Source organism: Diorhabda sublineata, chromosome 4 (assembly GCF_026230105.1).
Source record: "Diorhabda sublineata isolate icDioSubl1.1 chromosome 4, icDioSubl1.1, whole genome shotgun sequence".
In the NCBI taxonomy this organism is placed as follows: domain Eukaryota; kingdom Metazoa; phylum Arthropoda; class Insecta; order Coleoptera; family Chrysomelidae; genus Diorhabda; species Diorhabda sublineata.
This window is the reverse complement of record NC_079477.1, coordinates 19,905,334-19,928,258: the sequence shown is the minus strand read 5'-3', so window position 1 is coordinate 19,928,258 and position 22,925 is coordinate 19,905,334. Positions and strand designations below refer to the sequence as shown.

The following is a 22,925-nucleotide window of genomic DNA, read 5'->3' as shown; positions in this document are numbered from 1 at the left end:
CCAACCTCATTTCTCTCCTTTCAATTAGGTTTCTTCGTGTATTTTTATTTCAATAACTGTTTAAAAATTTATAAAACATACTCGTATAACTTTTTATTTACCAAGCAGAATTTCACTGAGAAATTTGTTTATTATTATTTATAATTTGTGGGGTTACTACAACTTTTTTCAATCGAGGGTAGATTGTCATGTTTTAACAGTAGAAATATAGTTGGTAGACACGACTACGGCTAACGCGTAACTTCCATTATTCCATTTCGATATTATTAAAGCTTGTAAAAATTTTTAAACTCATAGAATTCAAAATTCAATATTCAAATAGACGTTGATAGAAATATTTATTAATTGAAATATTGATTCTGGTTACTATAGGAATTTTCATTAATTTTTGATTGGTTAGATTTTGAATGACGTTGAATTTTTATAGGTTAAATAAGGATAGGTTTTAGTGAATGATGATATGCATAAATTACACTAAGGTTTCTTATTAATGCATTGATCATGTTGGACAATATATGTTGTTTCTAAATATAAACGTTTTTTGTAGTTTCTTTCAGTTGTCAAAACTTTAGCAGATTGATAATTCATATTGTGTCCTTCATGCTAGACATGAGTCGCTAATGAATATTTATCAAGATATAATCTGCTATCACTCTTGTTAGAAGTTATCCGACTGATCAGTGACCTGTTCGACTGACCAATGTACTTTTTGTCACAATTTAAACAAGGTATTCCATTTACTATGTTAGGCAATTTATTGATTGGTGTTTTATCTTTTACTTTAGTAAAAATAGATTGAATATTAAGTGTTTAACTGTATGCTATTTTAATATTGTGTCGTTTAAAGATTCCAGAATGTTTAGGAGTAACTGATTTTATATATGGTAAAGGTGTATAAATATTTGAAAAAGAAATGTTAGAAGTGACGTTTGAAAATGATGAATCAATGTTCGTGTCAATGTCAAATGAATTATACAAAATTCGTTTCAAAAGATATGGAGGATATGAGTTTTCATAAAAAAGTTTGTAAAGTATTTTAATGTTTTTTTTCATGAAAATTGGATCAGAAATTTTTAGGACTTCATTTTTCATCTCTTTGATTAAATTAATTTTAGTGTTAGTGGGTGATATGAATGATAATTGATATATCTTCCAGAACTTATCGGTTTTCTATACCAGTCAATTAAAATTTTATTACTTTTGTTTCTTATAAATTTAGTATCAAGAAAAGGTAACGATTTTTCAGTAATCTCCTTTTCTATAGCAAATTTTTTATTATATTTAATGAAACAGATGAAAAATCCCAAAAATTTCTGATCCAATTTTTCATGAAAAAAACAAGAAAATACTTTACAAACTTTTTTATAAAAACTCATATCCTCTATATCTTTTGAAACGAAGTTTGTATAATTCATTTGACATTGACACGAACATTGAATCATCATTTTCAAACGTCATTTCTAACATTTCTTTTCCAAATATTTATACACCTCTACCATATATAAAATCAGTTACTCTTAAACTTTCTCGAATCTTTAAACAACACAATATTAAAATAGCATACAGTAAAACACTTAATATTCAATCTATTTTTACTAAAGTAAAAGATAAAACACCAATCAATAAATTGCCTAAGAGTCCGGCTCTGGCAACCGTAACGTTAACAGTGAAAGTGTCAGTTCCTATAAAAATAACTCTTTTTCGATAGTTATCATAGTCCTAAAATCTATGAAACTATAGATATAATCGTTTAGAAGTGTTCTTAACTTAGAGACATTACTGTAAGTAAAATCTCATACGTTCATACTAAAACAGTGAATTTATTACACACTGCGCTATCAATTTTACACCGCACCGGTTTGGAAGAAGAATTCACAAAAAAAAAACAAACCAGCTCTTATCAACTTGATATGAAGTGGCCTGTGCCAAAACAGGTCCGCACTCTAGAATCAAAGCGGAAATATTTCTAAAATTAATGATGCAAAATACAAATGTTGGGACTTCTGACTACAGAAGCTCTGAGAATATAAACCCTACAAAAACATACTCATCTATACTTAGTCAACCACAATTTCCTACAAAACATCAAGCAATTGTTTTTCCAGCTGTTGATAACATGAAAATTCAAGATTACCTGATATCACTTGGAGAACTAATCGGTCCAAAAAATATACTATTCACATCAAGGCTATCAAACAATAGAATATGCATGTACCTCGCAAATGAAGATATTGTAGACCGCTTCATGACCTTTCATAAAGGGCTGATCATTATCAACAACACTTCGATCCAAGCCCGAAAGCTTATAACACCTTCCGAAAGATTGATACTGTCAAATGTATACCACACTCAGCTTTAATCGCTGAACTTAACAAAATAGGTCTCAATACACTCTCACCAATGTCCTTCCTCAAAATTAGCTCCACAATTCCTGAATATAACCACATCTACAGCTTCAGAAGACAAATCTTTATTTCACCATCCACAATCCAAATACCCGACTGTCTAATGATTACACACGAGAACACCAGCTACAGAATTTACCTATCCCAAGACCGTCTACTATGTTTTACATGTAAAAAACCAGGTCATACTGCAGCAAACTGTAAAAACTCGCAATCACAAACTTATGAACAACCCCAAACAGCTGAACTACCACAAAACCCCACCCAACCTTCCCAGCAGCCCCAAAATACCGAAGCCAATACTCCACAAGCACACACCAAGATCCCATCAGAAACCCCTATAACATCTCAATCCCAGAATGTTCCCCGCATAAACATAAAAGAAATTCCCCAAAACAGCACCAAACGCAACTACGAGCAAATAATTACGCCTCCTCCTCAAACAGAAGGAATTAAACCAGAGAAACCTAAGAAACCGTCTTTCCCCAAACCAAATAGGCCAAGTAAAAAGCCTAAAAATAAACCAGACATCTCTGCAGAAATTCTCATGGAACCAATTAGAAAAGTCATTTCAGAACAGAATCCTCCTTTCATATTGGACCACAACCAGATATCTGACCTTTTTGAAAATGTCTACGGCTCAACCTATCCAATTAGTATAATAAAGAACTACACAAATGATTTTACTGGATTAATAGACATACTAACAAAACTTACCCTTTCTTTGAGCACAGATCTATCAAAAGCAGATGCACTAAACTCAAGACCTCTCAGAAACAGAAAGCGAATCATCTCAAACAAATATTAACTATTAACAACTAACTGAACCAATAATTTACTTCAATATTTTTCTCCCCGTATTCTCATGGACTTTACATCTATACTACAATGGAATATCAATGGCTTTTATAACAAATTACCAATGTTGCAAACCATCCTATCCAAACAGAAATGCGAAGTTATTTGTCTTCAAGAAACCAATTTCAAATACAATAACAACGAACCGCTCAGGCAATTTAACAGCTTCTACAAGAACCGAATAAATGCTGAAATAGCTAGCGGAGGAGTAGCAATATTTGTGGAAAAATCTCTCCACGCTGCAGAAATCACGATCGTTACAAACCTTGAAGCCGTAGCTATCGAACTACACACTAATCCAAAAGTAAATATATGCAATGTATACATCCCTCCAGCATATCAAGTAGATGCTAAAGAATTAAATGAATTATTGGAACAAATTCCTCAACCTAGAATAATAGTCGGAGACTTCAATGCCCGTAACACCTTGTGGGGATCAACATCAATAAACCAAAGAGGTAGCTTACTAGGAGATACTCTTGATGACGCAAATCTCTCCATCTTAAATGATGGGAAGCCAACTAGATTTAACATACAATCAGGACAGGGTTCATGTATTGACCTCACTATCTGTGACCCAACTTTAACTCCAGCTCTTTCCTGGGATCGGCTGGACTATACCTACAACAGTGACCACTATCCAATCGTCATTCATAACAATAGAAAACCAAATCACAATCACGACTTATATCCAAAATGGAACTTGAAAAAAGCAGACTGGGCTCTTTTCAAAACAATTATCACAGAAAGTTTGGCAAATTACACAATTATAACAGATATAGACGAAGCTTTAGAAAACCTTATTAGTATTGTTCAGCGAGCAGCAAACATATCAATCGGAAGAACTACACGTCTGAAACGACGGAATCCTGTGCCATGGTGGAATAGTGACTGCGAATCAGTAATAAAGAGCAACAAAAAAGCTTTCAATAGATATAAAAGACACAATACATCAGCAAACAAAATCGAATTTTTGAAAACCCGATCCGAAGCTAGACGTATAATAAAAACTGCTAAACGCAAATCCTGGACAGAATATGTCTCTACAATAAATTCTGAAACACCAATGACGGATGTATGGGAAAGAGTGAGAAAAATATCAGGACTTTATAAGCACCATAAGAGAAAGACGGACTCACAACCACAGATAACCCCAAAATAGTCTCAATACTAGCTACCACTTACAAAAACCGCTCCATCACACGCAATTCCGATGATACTGTTATTACCCATGAGAGAGAAGAAAAGGATGAGATAATGATACAATTCGATGAAAACGAACCCATCAATTTACCCATTACCACCCAAGAATATTTTGAAGCTCTTTCAAGCCTGAAAGAAACGTCACCAGGACCAGATGAGATACCAGTTGTCTTCTTGAAACATCTTCCCTTAATTGCCCACGAATACATCCTTAACCTGTTCAATACCATCTGGCTGCAGCATAACTTTCCTGAAAAATGGCGTGAATCCATAATAATTCCTATACTGAAACCACAAACCATTAGAACCCATCCTGAATCCTATAAACCTATATCACTCACATGTGCTACGTGCAAAAAAAATAATAAACAACAGACTGCTCTGGACTCTAGAAAAAAGAAACCTTATTATACCGGAACAAAGTGGATTTAGTCTTCATAGATCTGCCCTGGATAACATAATAGACTTGGATAGTGAAATCAACGAAGCATTTGCCCTAAAAAACAGCTGTCTAGCTATTTTCTTTGACATTAACCGAGCTTTTGACACTGCAAGGCATGATTACATCAAAAAAAAATTATACGAATTCAACATACATGGTCACTGCCTGGATTTTATTGAAAACTTCCTGAGAAATCGAACATTTAAAGTTAAAACCGACGGCACCACCTCCGAAAAAACATATTTTAATAATGGTGTACCCCAAGGATCAATCATAAGTCCCACACTGTTTATCATCGCAATCAACGACATCCTGAAAAACTTAAAGCTACCAGTAAAAGCTCGACTATACGCAGATGACTTGGTTGGAAAGGAAAAAGGAAGGAAAAATATTAAAAATCTCTTCTCAGAAAGTCAGGCTTTTATCCATAACTTAGAACTGTGGTCACAAAAAACTGCTTTTAATTTTGCAACTACAAAGACTATATTCTTTTCTCAATACAAAAGAACATACCAAACATACCAGTACTGAAACTTTATAATGAAGACATAAAAATGGAAACAGCAATAAAATATCTCGGAATACTATTCGACCACCTACTAAGCTGGAACTATCATATTAGAAATCTTCTCCTAGCTTGCAACAAACGACTGAACTTACTGAAAACGCTAACGAACAAAGAATGGGGTGCAGATCGACAAACATTACTAACATTGTACCGAACACTTATCCGATCAAAACTGGATTATGGATCAATTGTACTCGACAGCTTTCACAACTCAGCCTTACGTTTGATAACAGGTGCATTCAAAACAACACCAGTGGAAAGTCTGTACTACGAATCAGGGGAACCATCCTTGGGAGACAGAAGAATATATTTGAGCCTTACATATGCAGCCAAACTAAAATCCAATCCTTCCAACCCGACCCTCCAAAATTGCTTCTCCAAGAACCCAAATATTTTTTCAAATAAACCCAGAACCCCCAAACCTTTCTATGCTAGAATTCGATCATATCTAAGCGAATTAAATTTCTTTATTCCTGAATGCCTTCCTATCGAATCTTCTCAAACTCCACCATGGACAATAGGAAGCACGAAACTCATTACCCATCTCACCTCTTTCGACAAACACCACACCAACCATAAGCTAATCGAAGGTTACTTAAATAACATACTCAATGAGTACAAAAACTTTGTACATATTTACACAGACGCATCAACATCTCAAGACGGTACGGGGATCGCAATCATTACACCAACCTCCAAATATATGATAAAAGCTCCTCAAACCCTATCCACTTTCACTGCTGAATTATACGCAATATATCGAGCTATCCACTTCGCCGCTTCATCAAACGAGCCTAATCATGTCATACTCACAGACTCTCTTAGCTCAATCCAAAGTCTTCAAAAAATTCACACCACAAATCCTTTAGTAATCAAAATCAAGCAAAAACTGAAATACATACAAGACAACAACAAAAAAATAGTATTCTGTTGGATACCCTCACACATTGGAATAAAAGGAAACGAAGAGGCAGACCTGATGGCTAAGGAAGCTGTAATTAGTGATAGTGCGGAGTGCGTGAACTTTTTAACTACTACCGATATTAAAACAATCTTAAAGCGTAAAGTGTTTAATGAATGGGAGATCAAATGGTCAACATCCACACACAAACTTCGTGAAGTGAAAGACTCAATAAAACCATGGTCAATACTACCGAAAAATCGCAGAGATGAAGTTCTTCTAACACGTCTGCGTCTAGGCCATACGCGACTGACGCACAGCTACTTATTTGATGCGAAACCCGAACCAAAATGTAGCAACTGCAATTGCAAATTAACTATAAAACACATAATTGCAGAATGTCCATCTCTTAACTCAGAAAGATCATCATCAAATCTACCACTCGGAACAATACGTGAAATTTTAGGACCAAAGTACAACATTACTTACCTTAAAAATTACCTTAAACAGATCTCTATCATAAAATTAATCTAACAATTATTCATAGATTAAATACTTAATCTGTACTAAATCGCTAATAACCAGTATGCGGTTGATGCGAATTTTGTAATAAAAAAAAAAATAAATTGCCTAACATAGTATATGAAATACTTTGTTTAAATTGTAACAAAAAGTACATTGGACAGTCGATAAGGTCACTGATCAGTTGGATAATATCTCACAAGGGTGATAGCAGATTATATCCTGAGGTTGCCAAGGTTTTGACAACTGAAAAAAACTACAAAAAAAGTTTATTTTTAGAAACAACATATATTTCCCAAATCGATCAATGCATTAATGAGAAAACTGATTTAAATAGCCTTTGTTTAATTTATGCATATCTTTTAGATTTTGAAAAAACAAATTCTATGAAAATTCAACGCCATTAACAACCAACTAACCTCACCTAACCTGTAAATTTGAACTTCACTTATAACGACCTAACCTTTAAAATTTATTGTCATTTATATTCTAGCCAATGAATATTCAACTACATTCATGTTCTTGATTTTAGGTCTCTTTGGTTTAAAATTAGATTTTTAATAATTTTTAGTTAGTTAGCACACCTTCTTAAAATTTTCTTGTATGTTTTAGACTTTGTGCCAACAAACTTATTATCCTTCTCGCATAAATGATTAATTAGAGAAACATATATAAGAGACTTGATAACCAACCAAATAAATCATTATTAGGAAAAATTATTTAATTTTACCATCTTCTACGAGTAGATATGATGAAATATGGTATTGACTGTTAACACAGAATTTATGACTTGAATTTTTGTAGAATCCTTTCTTAAGTCGATTGATAATGACCAGATATTCGTCGATAATCTGTATAATATTCTGTGTGTGAAGTAGAGACAATAATGCCTATTTGACATTGATTTTTCGCCTTGCTACTTAATGTCATTTTGACACAATGATAAGTCAATACACTCTGTATGTGTCTTTTTGACATCGAGTTTCCTCTCTATTTATAATCCTTGTGACATCAATTTCGACCCTGTATAATCTGTATGCCTGTATAGTATGTGCCCCACCCCATGAGCAATCAGGAAATAGTTTTTTTGATACTTTATAATATGTTCCAATCCACTCGATGATGACGAGCCACTTCTGCCCCATTATACCTTTCTGACATCAATTTTTCGACCCTGTATACACCCCTTTTGATATCGATAGTGTCTTTTTCTTTATATCTCATATATACGATTTTTGACATTTATTATTCCCCCCGTATCTACCCCTTTTTATATACATATAATCTTTATGCCTGTATAGTATGCACCCCACGAGCAATCACAGAATAGTTTTTCTCGTCCCTGTATAATATGTGCCATTCCACTCGACAACGACGAGCACCAATATGACTTTAAATATCTATTTTCGCTCCAATGTATGAACGGTCACGTGACTCGAACATATCGAACCACATTGTATATGCCTTCTTGACATATTATGTAATATCTCTACCTGTATGATATATTATTCATCCTTAAAACATCGATGCTGTGCGTAAACTGATATTGCAATATCGTCATATGACACACGGTAAGACTTAGACATAGCTAAATATAAGTTTTATTCCCATACATTCAATATCGCACGAACATTTGGCTGTCAAAAAGATTTGTTCGCGTTGGATACCGCATAATTTGACATTCGCTCAAAAAAAGCTCGTTTCGGTTGGTGCAATGAAATGCTGAAATAATTCAATCGCGGTGCTTCACAAGACGTCTATCAAATCGTGTATCTTGCTATGAACCTGAAACTCAACAACAATAGGTATTTCAAGACGAGCCAAATCCAACAAAAATTGTTCGCACACGGAGTCCTTGAATGCAAATGGTCACCTGTTTTTTCGGAATAACTGGACATATCACCACTGTTCCATTAAAGCAACGTACAACAGTCAATTCTAATTGGTACAACAGCATTTATTACCAGAAGTGTTCGAAAAAAGTAGGGACACTAATCGCAGATTGTCATTCTTCACCATGACAAATGGAGGTCTCACACATTATTTCAAACAAAAATGTTTTTGATCAGTCAAAACATCGAATTCATGGGTAATCCACCATATAGTCCTTGATAGGTACCCAATTATTCCTTCTTATTCTCTCAGATAAGAAAAATAAGTTGCGAGGACAACATTTTTCTACACCTAAAGAAGCGGTTGATGTGTTCAAATCACATGTTTTGTTGGGATCTCAATGGAAATGGGAAAAATGCGTCGACAATTGGTTCGACTGCAAAACTTTATTTATCTTAATAAAGCGTTGTGTTATTGGGCATAAGACTTGCGTTATCTCCAAGTAAAACTTTAAATGGTACAACATAGACTTCGTAATCCGTATTAAGTATTTATGAAGGCTATATATCTTTGTTTCACTTCCCATCCACTTGCAATGAACAATTGGCTGGCTACCACAACAATAACACTCACAATTCACGGTTCGACGCGTGTCGATAACCAAGTTATCGTCTTCAGAGAACGAAGGTAAATAATTTAGTCATTTTCAAATTGGAAGTAAATATATTATGGGCAACTTATGAGATACCAATATTTTCAACTATTTGTCTAATAGACACACGTCGATTTTACAACACATAATTTTCATGTATGGTAGCAGCTGTGAATCCTCCACTTACATGTTCATCATGTACGTCTAACTTGCAAAAATGAAAGTCAGAAAAACTGTGGAACATAAGGTCAGTACTTTAGCAATAAGAACACTTTTTTACATTATCAGAAGACGGAAAAATAAAGGTGGATTATCTAACAGAATGAATATAGCAGCAAAGCATTACTATATACGAGAAAACTCAAAACTACGATGGAAAAATTTCATATAGGTATGAAAATGAAAATATGTAATGTATGTATGTATGTAATGTAAAAAACAAAAATCCGTTGGAGAGGTATAAACAGATGATAACAATGAAAACAAATATATTAACGATAAAAATTATGGGGACATGAAACACAATAGAATTAATCAATGGGACAAAATGACAAAAAACTTTAGGTAAATTGAAGAAAGTTATAACAAAGTCGGAGGTCTGTGAAATAAATGAGTACGAGAAGATCCTAGATTTCATATTTGAGAAGAATATGAGAAAAAGGTGTAGAGAAAATCATGTCCTTTGAATATATTGATATATATTGATCTAGCAACTTAAAATTTAACCATCATTCAAATTAATGTTTCAAATGAATCAAAAATTTCTCTAGATAAAAAATAAGTTTGACGAAATCAAGACAAATTATCAAAGTAACAAATTTTAACAGAAAACAAGCAGTGGTGCAGAAAGAATGAAATTCTCGATTTTTCACGTTATTTTGAATCCTATCATATTTTTGAAAACAAATATTGATTTCAGTAGATACTTTTTGTGGAAGGCGATATTTTTTTATATAATCAAGTTTAGCTTGTACATCGTTTAATATATTTGTTGTAATTACACAGTTCATGACAATATTACAACTACTTGAATCGATCAATTGAATTATTGATTATCTCAATGACTTCAGCTGAACCAAATGAAGTGAGCTAAAATTTTAAGGCATGTTATATCAGGGTTATGCACACTTAAACAATGCGCTACTAAGCAACTCATAATTTGTATTGGTTCGATTCTACGTTCCTTCATGAGCGGAAACAAGTGGTAGAGGCGACCAATCGTAGGGAACATTTTTTTTCATATATAAATAACAGGAACAAAGACCTACTCAATATTATTTAATTTGGTTATCAAATTATTCTTTTTACTATCTTTGCAATAATCCAAGTTGAATATGAAGAGGTTATTGGACATACGCAATTGTTGTTTTGATATTTGACGGACTATCATCTCCTATCTTGTACACAATGTTTTTTAGATATCTGCAGTAATAATATTGTAAATGGGATTTATTGAAAAATTTGGGTCGCTACAGTGCTCTAGTCCTTCTTTTTAATCCAGTTGTCTTAAAAACTTTGTTCAAGTAATTCTCACTCTAAAGTGTCATATGATGCTATCATTAAAATTGTCAACAACTACGCTTCTTAATTCTAGAACTATGCGATTTCTCAACAAATCCTTCTACAAAGAATGGTGCCGAGAAGAGGAAGAAAAAAGCATGTTGTGAAGATATAATTCAATGTGAGATATGTTTCTTCTAGGATGGCACTCTAGTGCGCGTGTGTCCACTTTATATCGCGCAAAAACTTAATTTTGAGAAAAATACTCGCACGAACATAAGCTTTCAAAGGCACTTGTTTCATATTCCTAGTTCGCAACTCCATTTATTACCATTTAATACAAACGTGGATTCATAGGAAAAGTCTGTTATTACTCGTGAAATATGGATCTGCATGTACCTTTTCATCCTCAGATCATTCTGGTACTCGAGTTATTTTATACGGATGAAGTTTATCCTTCTTAATAATGCAGTTCCCTAAGTAGGTTATTAGTTACAGCCAGTTTTAAAGATGTTTTTACTTGAAATCATATCTTTAAACAGTTCCTCAATTCTCCAAACTGCTGCTTTGGTGGTGATTTGAATGCGTAGCATTAAATAAATGAGCTACCTTACAAGCTCTTTTATAATTACCGTAACATAGGCAATTACAATAAATACCTTCAACACCCATAAACAACAAACACATTTAACACCCATCAATACCCATTAAGATGTTTACATCTAAACACAACTAATGACAAAGAGTCCTACTTATTTTTTGACAAAAATATTGAATAGGAACAAAATAATTTTGCTCGAAATCGGCAGTAAAGTGAAATATTAATGATGACTTAAGGGACTGAACAATCATCCGTTTCAGGTTCGACAGTAGTCTATTACACATCAACCGGCCTACAAGTTTTTAACATTACGAATGATTCAAACTGTTCTAATACCATTAATATAAATAAATTGAAAAAAATAAAATTTGTTTGCGGATTTTCGATAAATACTCATCTTTTACAGCTGTGTAACTAAATGCGGAACTCCTAATCTATTCTGCTCGCCTCATTTCCAAATATTTTCGCAAGTAATTTTGAATCTGGGCATTCCGAAAAATATATAATATGTAACGCGGCACTGGAGTCTCTTTTTGTCACTCGTCTGGTTACCTGTCCAACCTCGTGACAAAAATATGACTTTAATGCCGTGATACATAAATAACTATTATTTCAAACGACTATAACTTTTGAACTATTATATATAGAATTATGCAATTATAACTGTGTAAATTAAGAGATTTCAATAAAACTGAGAATATATACATTGTGTTCTGTTTGAAACATGTAAAAGTTATTCAGAAATATTGGTGACTTGATCAGTTCAATAGTAGAATTTTTAGTTGCGTTAGTTTATTCCATTACTCACAATCAGATTAGTTGATACGAATTTTCCATAAAAAACAAATCCAAATTGATACATACCAAACGACGATACTGCATAAACAAAAATTCACTCACCTTTCTAGTTTGTTGTTGTGCCGGTTGAGTCATAAACGTTCTTAAAGTTGCTAAGGGAGTAGGAAGTCCTCCAAGCATCGCTTGTAGATGATGTACGGTAGGAGTTTGCATGTGCAACGGCGCAGCGGCCGCCGCTGGAATAGGCACGGCGACCATTTTCTGAAAGGGAACCCCCCATGGGAGGTACCAAGACCCGGGATGGTGCTGCATTTTCTAATGTTTGATCGATAACTTAGTTACTTTGCTTAAGGAAAAGGCGACTACTAGTTCTAATTAGTTAGGACCATTTGGCGTGTTATTATAACTGTCACTTTGATGAGATAATCTGAAACGGAAGAAGTGCTTGAATATTTTGAAACTATTGACCAAAGTTTAGCAAATTACTTGATTAAAAGCAATAAAAATATGACGCCACAAAATGTGAAATAAATATTTAACGTTCTATACCCGTTTATCTAATTTATGTTATTTTATTTTTCATTTGTATCTTACTGTTTGGCGCGCAATTCGAAATTCTAGTCCTAAAAGGCTTTTTAAATATTATTTCTATTCGGCCCATTCATGTCCATGATCCCGAAAAGCACATTTGAACGACTAAATTTCGACGTTATCAGTTTTACTAAATAGAAAATATCTTTCGCATGACTGACACTGACAATTTGCGTATTCGTATTAATCAATATATCACCTACATCCTGAGTATCAAAATAAAAATAAAATGAAAATAGAAATTTGTTGTAACATAAAAAATTACTTTTTCCAGTATTTATGGCTCAAAAATATGTACCTCTATCAGTCAAATTATTCGTAATTGTCTTAAATTTCATAAAATAGAGCTATGAATTTTACTTAGATTATTTAGGTCTTTTTTATCAATGATAACTTCTCCTTCCTATGAATGTGAACCATTTTTAAAACTTCTGTTTTGCGTGTATTTGATTGCGTTTCAAGAAATGTTGATTCTTTATAATTGAATTTATATTTATTTGATACTTCGTGGTTCGTTAATGAAATTTTATTATTTTTTTATCGTACTGATGACCTTTTAGTCAACTCTCTAAATACGGAGATATATATATATATATATATATATATATATATATATATATATATATATATATATATATATATATATATATGAATTTCTCAGACATATATTAATGCATCTAAATGTTCTTGATTTTAGGTCTCTTCTGTTTTAAAATAAGTTTATATATATTTATATACAATAATAAAATTTTACTTACAATAATTAATTAAGATTGTCGGTGATTTTTGATATTATTGAAGCTTGTAAAAATTTTTAAACTCTGAATTCAATATTCAAATAGACTTTGATAGAAATATTGATTCTGGTTACTATAGGAATTTTCATCAATTTTTGGATTTGTTAGGTTTTGAATGACGTTGAATTTCTATAGGTTAGACAAGGATAAGTTTCAGTGAATGATGTTTAATATTGATTGGTAAATTTATGGATAACATTAAATTTCAATAGGTTGGGTCGTCATTTCATTGGCTAGAATATAAATGACAATAAATGTTATAGGTTAGGTCGATATAAGTGAAGTTGAAATTTATAGGTTGGGTGAGGCTGGTTTGTTGTTAATGGCGTTCAATTTGTTTTTTCAAGATATAAAAGATATGCATAAATTACACTAAGGTTATTTAAATCAGTTTTCTCATTAATGCATTAATCATTTTGCGCAATATATGTTGTTTCTGAAAAGAAACGTTTTTTGTAGTTTTTTTCAGTTGATAAGACTTTGGTGGAATCATAATTCATATTGTGTCCTTCGTGATAGACATGTGTCGCTAATGAACATCTATCAGGATATAATCTGCTATCACTCTACAGACTATTTCATATAAGCCAAGAGTGTAGTCGTACCAAAAATACAATGGAGTTGAAATTGAATCGTATTGAGAGTTATGATGAATTAATGCACTAAATTCATTTTTGGAAAAAAAAAACGTCAGACAGTTATTATGAAGTTAGGCTCACATAATACGAATAAGAAAATTAATCTTAGTAACAGCTTTAAAGTCAATTAACAGTCTTTGAAACCAAACTATTTCCCTCAGGAATTGTTCAAACTGTCTTCCGTTCACTATCTGACGTAGGCCAAGACGATGGTAGACGTGATTTAAAGAGTTTTCCATGATCTGCGGAACTAGCCGACTCATTCTAATTCGTTCATTAAGTCTTTGAAATCGTCCTAAACGACCTAAATTTTCTTATTTCTTCAAATATAAAAATCGGGAGGGGTATGTTCAGGAGACCTAGTTGGTCACTCCATTGATTCAATTTGCTTTCCTTCAAATTGGTTATCCAGAAATCTTCGAACATAAAGACTATAATGTGGTGGTACACCATCTAGCTGAAACCAAATACTTGGATCCAAGCAGCTAGGTCTGAAAGCACCACCAAAAATGCTTCAAATATTGATGATCTGTTGAATTATTTCCATGAAGATTTCTACCCAACCATTAATTTTTGAGGCCGCTGGTTGTGTTTGGTCTGAATCCATTAGCGAAAATTGTGTCGAATTCTGTGTATTAATTTATCATAACTTGTATAATAATTAGGTTCTTCAAGTCTTACTTTAATAACGTACTAATGAATATTCTAATATATTCGTCATGGTCAAAATACTTTCTGTGTTATAATTAACATTGGAGCCAAGTTGCGATGTAAGACATGGAATCAATTTTCACAATACTATATGAATCTGGCGATTGTCCAAGAAATGGATTTTATGCTAAACCAAGTTACTACCTCATTTTCATTTATTATAAACTGTTCCGTATATTTTTTATTTATTCTCTATACATCTCACATTTTTTTAATTAAATTTTTAGATGTTTAAATATATCCATAAGATGTAATTATATAATCGTATATTAAAACAAAAGGTATACTTCTGAAAAATATCAAGTCATGTGTAATTAAAAAAATGATAATAGAAAATATCAAATGATTTCTATGAACTATAATTGAGATTATGATAATAACATAACAACCTCATAGGCCAGAGGGATAGAGAAAATACCGAATAATTCAGACCTACACTCGTAAGCCTTACGTTTGCAGTTAAACGATAGTTGACATGGAAATAGAACAGATACATCAACGTTTTTAGGCTCTTATGTGATGTGTGAATATTACTTGAATCAGGTAGTAATGAAATTCTATGGTATATATCACAGGGGTTTTGATTTACTATTAATAACACATACATATTAACTTACATTTTGTTACTTCTTGTAATATTAATTATTCATACTGCATAAACGACTATATTTTACCAAGAGTACCCGAAGTGGTCTGTGTACATTTAATATTTGTATATATTTTTGGGGTTGTCTTGATTTTAAGTCTCTTTTCTATGAAAAGCAGTTTGAAATAACAAGTAAAAATTTGACTTTCGACCAATTTCGGTCTTAGTCAAAATATTTTCGTAAAGACCAAAGTAGATCGAAACGTCAAATTTTTACCTCTTATTGAATCAAAGATTATCATCACGAAAAATTTATAAAAAGAAGTTAAAAGTTCGAAAGATCAAGAGCCATTGTGGAGCGCAAAAGGGTAACGAGACAGATGTGAGGATAGAGCCTTAACACACTGAGACCGATGGGGTGTTAGTTCTCATTTTGAGAGTTCATGTCTAAAAATCTATTGCTTCTACTATTCGCTTCGCTGGTTTCTTATGATTGTCGCTAGGAATTTCTATTAATGGATTCGCTTCCTTTGAAAATTGGTTTGGAATACTTTTTACACGGAATTGTTTCGCGTTGAATCAATTTGGAAGTTTGAAAAAATTTGAGTATTACAGGTTAATTAAATAGACGAAATTTTTCTCTTCTCTTATCGATAAAATGACATCAAAATTAATTGTAAATGTTTAATTCTATGATACAAAAACTGAAGGGCTTAGCACTTCTAAAAGAAGTTTTATCAAATAAACACTTACAACCAATTTTACCAAGAATCTAATCGAGTATTTTCGACGCATCAGTAGTTTTCGTGATTCAAACTGGGTCAAAGTGTTACTTATAGTATATATTTCGAAAGTTCTTGATGGACATTTCTGGATTGTTTGTTCCATTATTATATAGATGGAAATAATTATTGACACCAATCACAAAAAATATGCGAGTTTATAGCATGACAGTCCAAAATACAATACTATAGAAAATATATACCGATACTGCCTTTAGTGATTCTTAGTATGAAAGGATGAATGTTATCTCTGATCTGAATAATCCAATATCGTCAGTTATATACGCGATTAAAATGGATATTATGATTTCACATGTGCAAAAACATCCCTCCGAATTGTTAAGCTAAAACAAAATTGAACTTTTGAATGCTGCCGAGCTTCGGAATCGTTTGGGTAATAAATAAAGTCACTCAAAAAAGCTGGTCTGTTGTTCCGTATGCAGGACACACAACTAGGAATTTATTTCTGTAATTTCAACAGTGCTCTATTTATACATATAATACCGATGCGGCTCATGAAAAAACAAGCAGCTGCTACAGACGGCATTGACACGCAAAAAAAATAAGTGGTTTGCATAAAACGAAGCTAGTGATATATGGTATATAAACTCATTATAAAAACTACAAGTTAGATTTTTACTTCTTGATGCAAAAAAATAAGTGGTCTGTATAAAACGGGGCTAGTGATATATAATATATAAATTCATTAGAAAAACTACAAGTTACATCTTTATTTCTTGATGCTATTCTGAATGACTAAGTACAGGTATGTGTTTTAAATGTATGAAATACGAGGCTTGGCTATTAAATAACTAAAATGACGGTGTTATAGTGGGCAGGTAAAACGCCCGCTGTTACGTTGGAATTTTCTATTACTGATGTTCGAGAACCCGCTACTGTGAACAAATCTGTGTAGCTTTCAAGCGCATAAGAATTGTTATTTTGAGCATTCGCTACACATTATTCATAGCTTTATGTCTTTCAGTCAATATATTGTTTTGAAATATTAGATTTTTGTTCGTTACAAAATTTTCTTGGAATTTAGGGCAGTCCACAAGAATAAGTTCTACCGTTAGTCTCACATTGCATTTGTTGCATTTAGGAGGGTGTTCTTTGGATATTGTATAACGATGGGTAACTCGAGTATGGCCAAGTCTGATTCTTGATATTTTAATTTGCTCTAGTCGTCTGGATGTTACCGGTAGTCGATCTATGAATTACGGTTTAAGGTTTTTGAGGATATTTTATTCGCTATTTCATTTTATTGTAGGGGTGGAGCGGTGTATATATAGAAAATGATAATAAGTAGAAAAGTTTGAATTCAAAATATTTTACAGCTTTAGTATTATTATTTAATAGACCACACCGTGAACAATCTTAATAATTTCAAAAGTAAAAATTATACAATTGAAAAATATTTTTGTTCCTACATAATTTATTGCCCTATAATGTTGTAAAAATAAATGAAAGAATTTATATTGTCATCACGTTTGGAGCCATTTTTAAATGTAACAATATTTTACGATTTTGTTGACATTTTAGCTATATCTTGAAACCTAATCCCTAATGTCAACGTTGACGTATATATTATGCTTGAATAAACTCAACTACCTGTCAATGTCAAGACCCCTGGTGTAATATACCAGCTACATAGACTGATTAACACTCATTTCAAAACTTTTACCCGAATGCTATTTGGAAAAAAATAATTTTTTCCCTTCCAACATACACGGTGGAATTATGATATGAAATGATAATAGGTGGGTAAATTTTCTGGTTGACGTGTAACTATTGAATTTTTTAAAGCTTTTAATAGTTGTCACACAAAATGTTATTTTTCAAAATTCTGTTGCAATTCAGTTTGAATTGCAGCAAAATTCAACTTCTATTTTATAAGAATGTATAACAAACATATAGTGAATGAGAAAATAATTGTACATTGAAATTATTTTTTATATTTATCTATCAGATTGTCGTGAGTAATAATATGATAACTACTACTCTCTGTTCTGTTTCATAAATTATTGTAATCCATAAAATACTACATTTTACTCATTACCGTGCTAGACAATATCATATATATTCCCCCTTTTTAAAATTTTGAATATGATTACGAAGGTATACTGAATATACCAATCTGGATATATTGTTGAAATTATAAAAACTTGCTAGTTAGACGTACAAAAATTGGAAACGTTTAGTCGGTGTACGAAACAGAAAATAAACGGTTTTTCATTATTTAGATAATAACGATATCCCTAGACAATCGTAATCTACAAAAACTGATGTTTTTGAATTACTGAATAAATTGTGGATAATAAACCGAAAATATACTCACATTGAAAGTATTATACCAATAAGGAATAATTTATTGACTTTCTCATCTAATCATCGACAAACCGAGGTGGATGATGTGACACTTCTTTCCGAGCAATTTCAACGTTCTAGATTAACTATGAGGAAAAGTTTGAAGAAGGGTGCATATTGAATATTCTCCACATTAACATGTGGACGTGCTATGTCTTTTTGAAAAAAGCGCTGTAGATGGGTGATTTTCAAAATAGTATAAATATCCAACACAGTGGTGATTAACTACCATAAGGAAGAGTTATTCAATCATTTCATTGTATCAGTCCTGTGCTGGGGCTTTATAGTATCACGTCGCTCCCAAAGCAGTCAATGTCTTACTTCTTCACGACCGTATTAAGCATTTAAACAGGTTTTGCCTCACATTGTTGCCGTTATATGCACCAGTTCACACCTTGACGATGATGGTTCACAGTCATGGAAAGGAAGTAAACGAACAATAAAGGTTCGAATACGGCAAAAGTAATGGTCAAGTAGTAACAATACTTACCTCTCTCTCTTTCTCTACGTTCTTCGAAATTGAGGCATTTTATTAAGCTTATCACAAGTACACCAATATCTGTACTTTTTAACAGGTACCTTCAGAAAAATTATATACATTGGAATATTGTATTTGTTATGAGAATATACTTGACCAACATGTAGTACCCTACACATTGTTTAGTTTTTCATATTTGTGGATATGTGATTATCCCAGATTCAAACAATAGTAATTTGTTGCTGTCACTGTCATTCAGTCTTGTAGCATGTGTTTATAGATCATTTTAATACAGGAAATTTCAGTTTGTGTCATCATGTCTTTCTCGGCTACTACATATGATAACGGCTTTAAATATAAATAAAAAAGGAGGTTTTTGAGACAGAAAATAAATATAGGTTGTCAAAAAAATCTGGAAATTAATATTTGCAAACGGTGATGATGATTTATTGTCGAAATCGAAAATATTTTGAAAATTCAACGGATTATGAGAAAATTCGATAACATCATATTAGTTGCTATTAATTTAGTAAATGAGAATGAACTACGGATGATACTTCACTAGTGTTCCGGGTGTCCATGACTTTAGCTATAGCAAAGCTCTAATGAATTTTATCGATTCTTTATACTCTTTTTCATTCTCGACGAGAAACATTCAGGTTCATTTGCATTTTGAAATAGTGTGTATGTGTGTGTGTGCTTGCGTGATTTTGTGTGTACGTGAGCTTGTGCATCTATATTTAGCAGCAATTTTATTACTTCGTAATGTTCATTTTTCAACAATCTTCAACGTGTAGCATACTTCGTTGCTTAATATTGCTTCATGTGTAAAACTTCTTTTCTAAATTTTTGTAGCATTTTAATAAAAAAAAATAAGCGAATTTTGTATGATATTATTCACATGAATTCGTATTTTCTATTTTTTTGAGGATAGAAACGAATAGAATAGAACAGATTCCTGTTTGGTTATAATTTAAAGAGAAAATAAATTCAGTTTTTATATGTTAGGGCATAAGCTCCTTTTGTTCAAATCTGTTCTCTCTACTCGTTCCTTCTTTCTCTATCTGTGTTCCTTCCACATTATTTTTTTTCCGCAGTTCTACAGCTGCCAGATTGGGAGTTTCCATAACAAAGATATAACCACCAGACTACAAATTCAACACATTCCAACATCTGGGAATTCAGTTGAGAGTTTTCCGGATTTCCATAGATAAGTGCCAGTCTTATCTTTAATATATAATTAAGTCTAAGTTGTTTTTAATTTATAACTGCTTTTGTTCGTTGTGCTGTTTTGGATCCGCAGTTAATGCGAATTTATTATCTTCTCAATCAATTTATTTATTGCTCAAACTTTTTTGTTCTTAGCAATAGATATTAGTTTGGAAAATTGTGTCCAGGAATAGTTTTGGATTGTTTTATTTTTATTTTTAAATTAATTCATAAGTTGTTTCCAGCTTTTTCGCCTTCTTTTATCAATTTTTAACGTCGTTCGCTAAAAAGCAGTTGGCGTCCAATTTAATATTAATTTTTCACCCCATCTTAGTGCCAGTTTTTATATACTTTAACTGCGGCCAAATACCACTTCCTGAGGAAGAATCTGTTTCCGGTGAATTAAGGTTGCGAACTATTAAAGTATTAAAGTATCTCATCGATTTTTATATTTGAAATATTAATTCCGTATGTTCAATGTAGTGCTATTTCTAAGATCAATATATTTTCAGTAGAAACATTTTTCATCAAATCGTTAAAAAAACAAACAGAATATTTTCCTTTTATTGTTTCTAATTCCTACAGTACCAATACAATACCAATGACAAGAAACATTAGAATAGTTTACAAACTTTTTTATGAAAACTCATATCCTCCATATCTTTGAAACGAATTTTGTATAATTCATTTGATATTGACACGAACATTGAATCATCATTTTCAAAAGTCATTTCTAACATTTCTATTCCATATATTTATACACCTTTACCATAATATATAAAATTAGTTGCTCTTGAACTTTCTGGAATCTTTAAGCAACACATGCATATCTCTTAGATTTTGAAAAATCAAATTCTATAAAAAATCAACACCATTAAGAACCAACTAATCTCACTTAACCTATAAATTTCAACTTCACCTATAACGATCTAACCCTTGAAATTTATTGTCTTTTATATTCTAACCAATGAATATTCAGTTACATTCATAACGACCTAGCCTATTGAAATTTAATGAATCAATATTTCAATTAATCAATATTTCTGTCAACGTCAATTTGAGTATTGAATTTTGAAACCTATGAGTTTTAAAATTTTTCACAAGAATACAATTCAAAACCGCCAAAAATCTTAATTAGTTATTGTAAGTAGAAATTTTATTGTTTTTATACATATTTCTTACATTGTATCTGACCATAATTATAATTAATAAATATATTTATTTATTTATTTTAAAAAAAAAACAGAAATAACAGGGTTTATTTCTTGAACGTGAGTTACCTGGAGAATAAAGTTAACGAAAGAATAACGACGAATGAAGAAAACGGCTCTAACTGAATTAGGGCCGATTTCATCACATTCTAATAAAGTGCCAAATAATTATTAGCCATATAGCTTTAGTAGGATTTTTTAATTGTCGAATAAATGTTTACCGTTTCTTCACCCTAGTTGGTTTAAATCCGAACTAACTAATAAGTATAATAACAAATAGTCTACTGATGGTAACACTATAAAAGATACCTATATAGCAATCATCCATATATTGAATAAGGAAAGAAATAAGCGAAAAAACGTTCTTCTATTGACGCTTTCCTATGATTTGTGTTTGTGACAACGATCTGTGTGTAATTATATTTGCACGTGTTTTGTTAAGGTTAATGATGTAGTCGCTAGCTGGAGAAATATGTGTTGGTCTGAAAATTATAGTTTATATTGAAAATAATTGATAGGAAAGAAAAAGAAAACGGTCACAACATTTTATCATCGTACAAAAAATTGTAATGATTAATTTTATGAAGAAACGAAATAAGCTTGTTTTGAAATTTTCTGTACTCCCTCAATCAATTTTTCATCAAATGAATCTTCTAAATCTTGAAAAGCATCCATATTAAATATTTAATTATTTGTATGATGATTATTTCTAGAAATGAACTAATCAAATATAGGTATAATAAACAAATAAACCACTTTTGATGTATATATTAAAGGTTAAGTTATTTATTAGAAGGTGAAGATACCGGATTTTTGGTTATTCGGTAAATAATAGTTATTAGGAAGTGAAGGAACCCGGCCTTAGCCTTTTTTAGTAACGTAGACAATAAATTGATCTATTGCTGGTTTTGACTAGTCGATCCTATAATCGCAGACTCGGTGAAACACTTGTCTGTACTGCGATTTTAATATATTTAAATAGTGACATGATAGATTCTCAAGCTTATGCTGTTGGTAGAAAATAACTGAACAAAAATTTACGCAAGTCGTAATTAGAAAAACTGTAACCAGGCCTATTCCTTGCTCCGATAGAGCTAAAGGAGATGTTCAGGTTCCTTACAAGATAAATCAGTAGGTATGAAACACGGAACAATAAACTTTTTGAGGAATGAAATCAAAAAATTAAAATAGAATTTTTATCAGGGTATAAGGTCATTTTCTGGACATTGATTTTAAATCATACTTGAGAATCAACTATTCAAATCTAGAACT

At 31.9% G+C, this 22,925-nt stretch overlaps 1 protein-coding gene across 5 annotated transcripts in view; it reads right to left on the bottom strand.

The window, feature by feature from the left end:
- The window catches only part of LOC130442468 (uncharacterized), a 501,073-nt gene that overhangs the window by 314,777 nt on the left and 163,371 nt on the right, over positions 1-22,925 (bottom strand). For all 5 annotated transcript variants that reach the window (XM_056776607.1, XM_056776611.1, XM_056776606.1 and 2 more), the window contains one exon: positions 12,386-12,710. In XM_056776607.1, coding sequence (XP_056632585.1) covers positions 12,386-12,595 — 210 coding nt within the window. In that variant the 5' untranslated portion in view covers positions 12,596-12,710. The remainder of the gene's footprint in view (positions 1-12,385; positions 12,711-22,925) is intronic.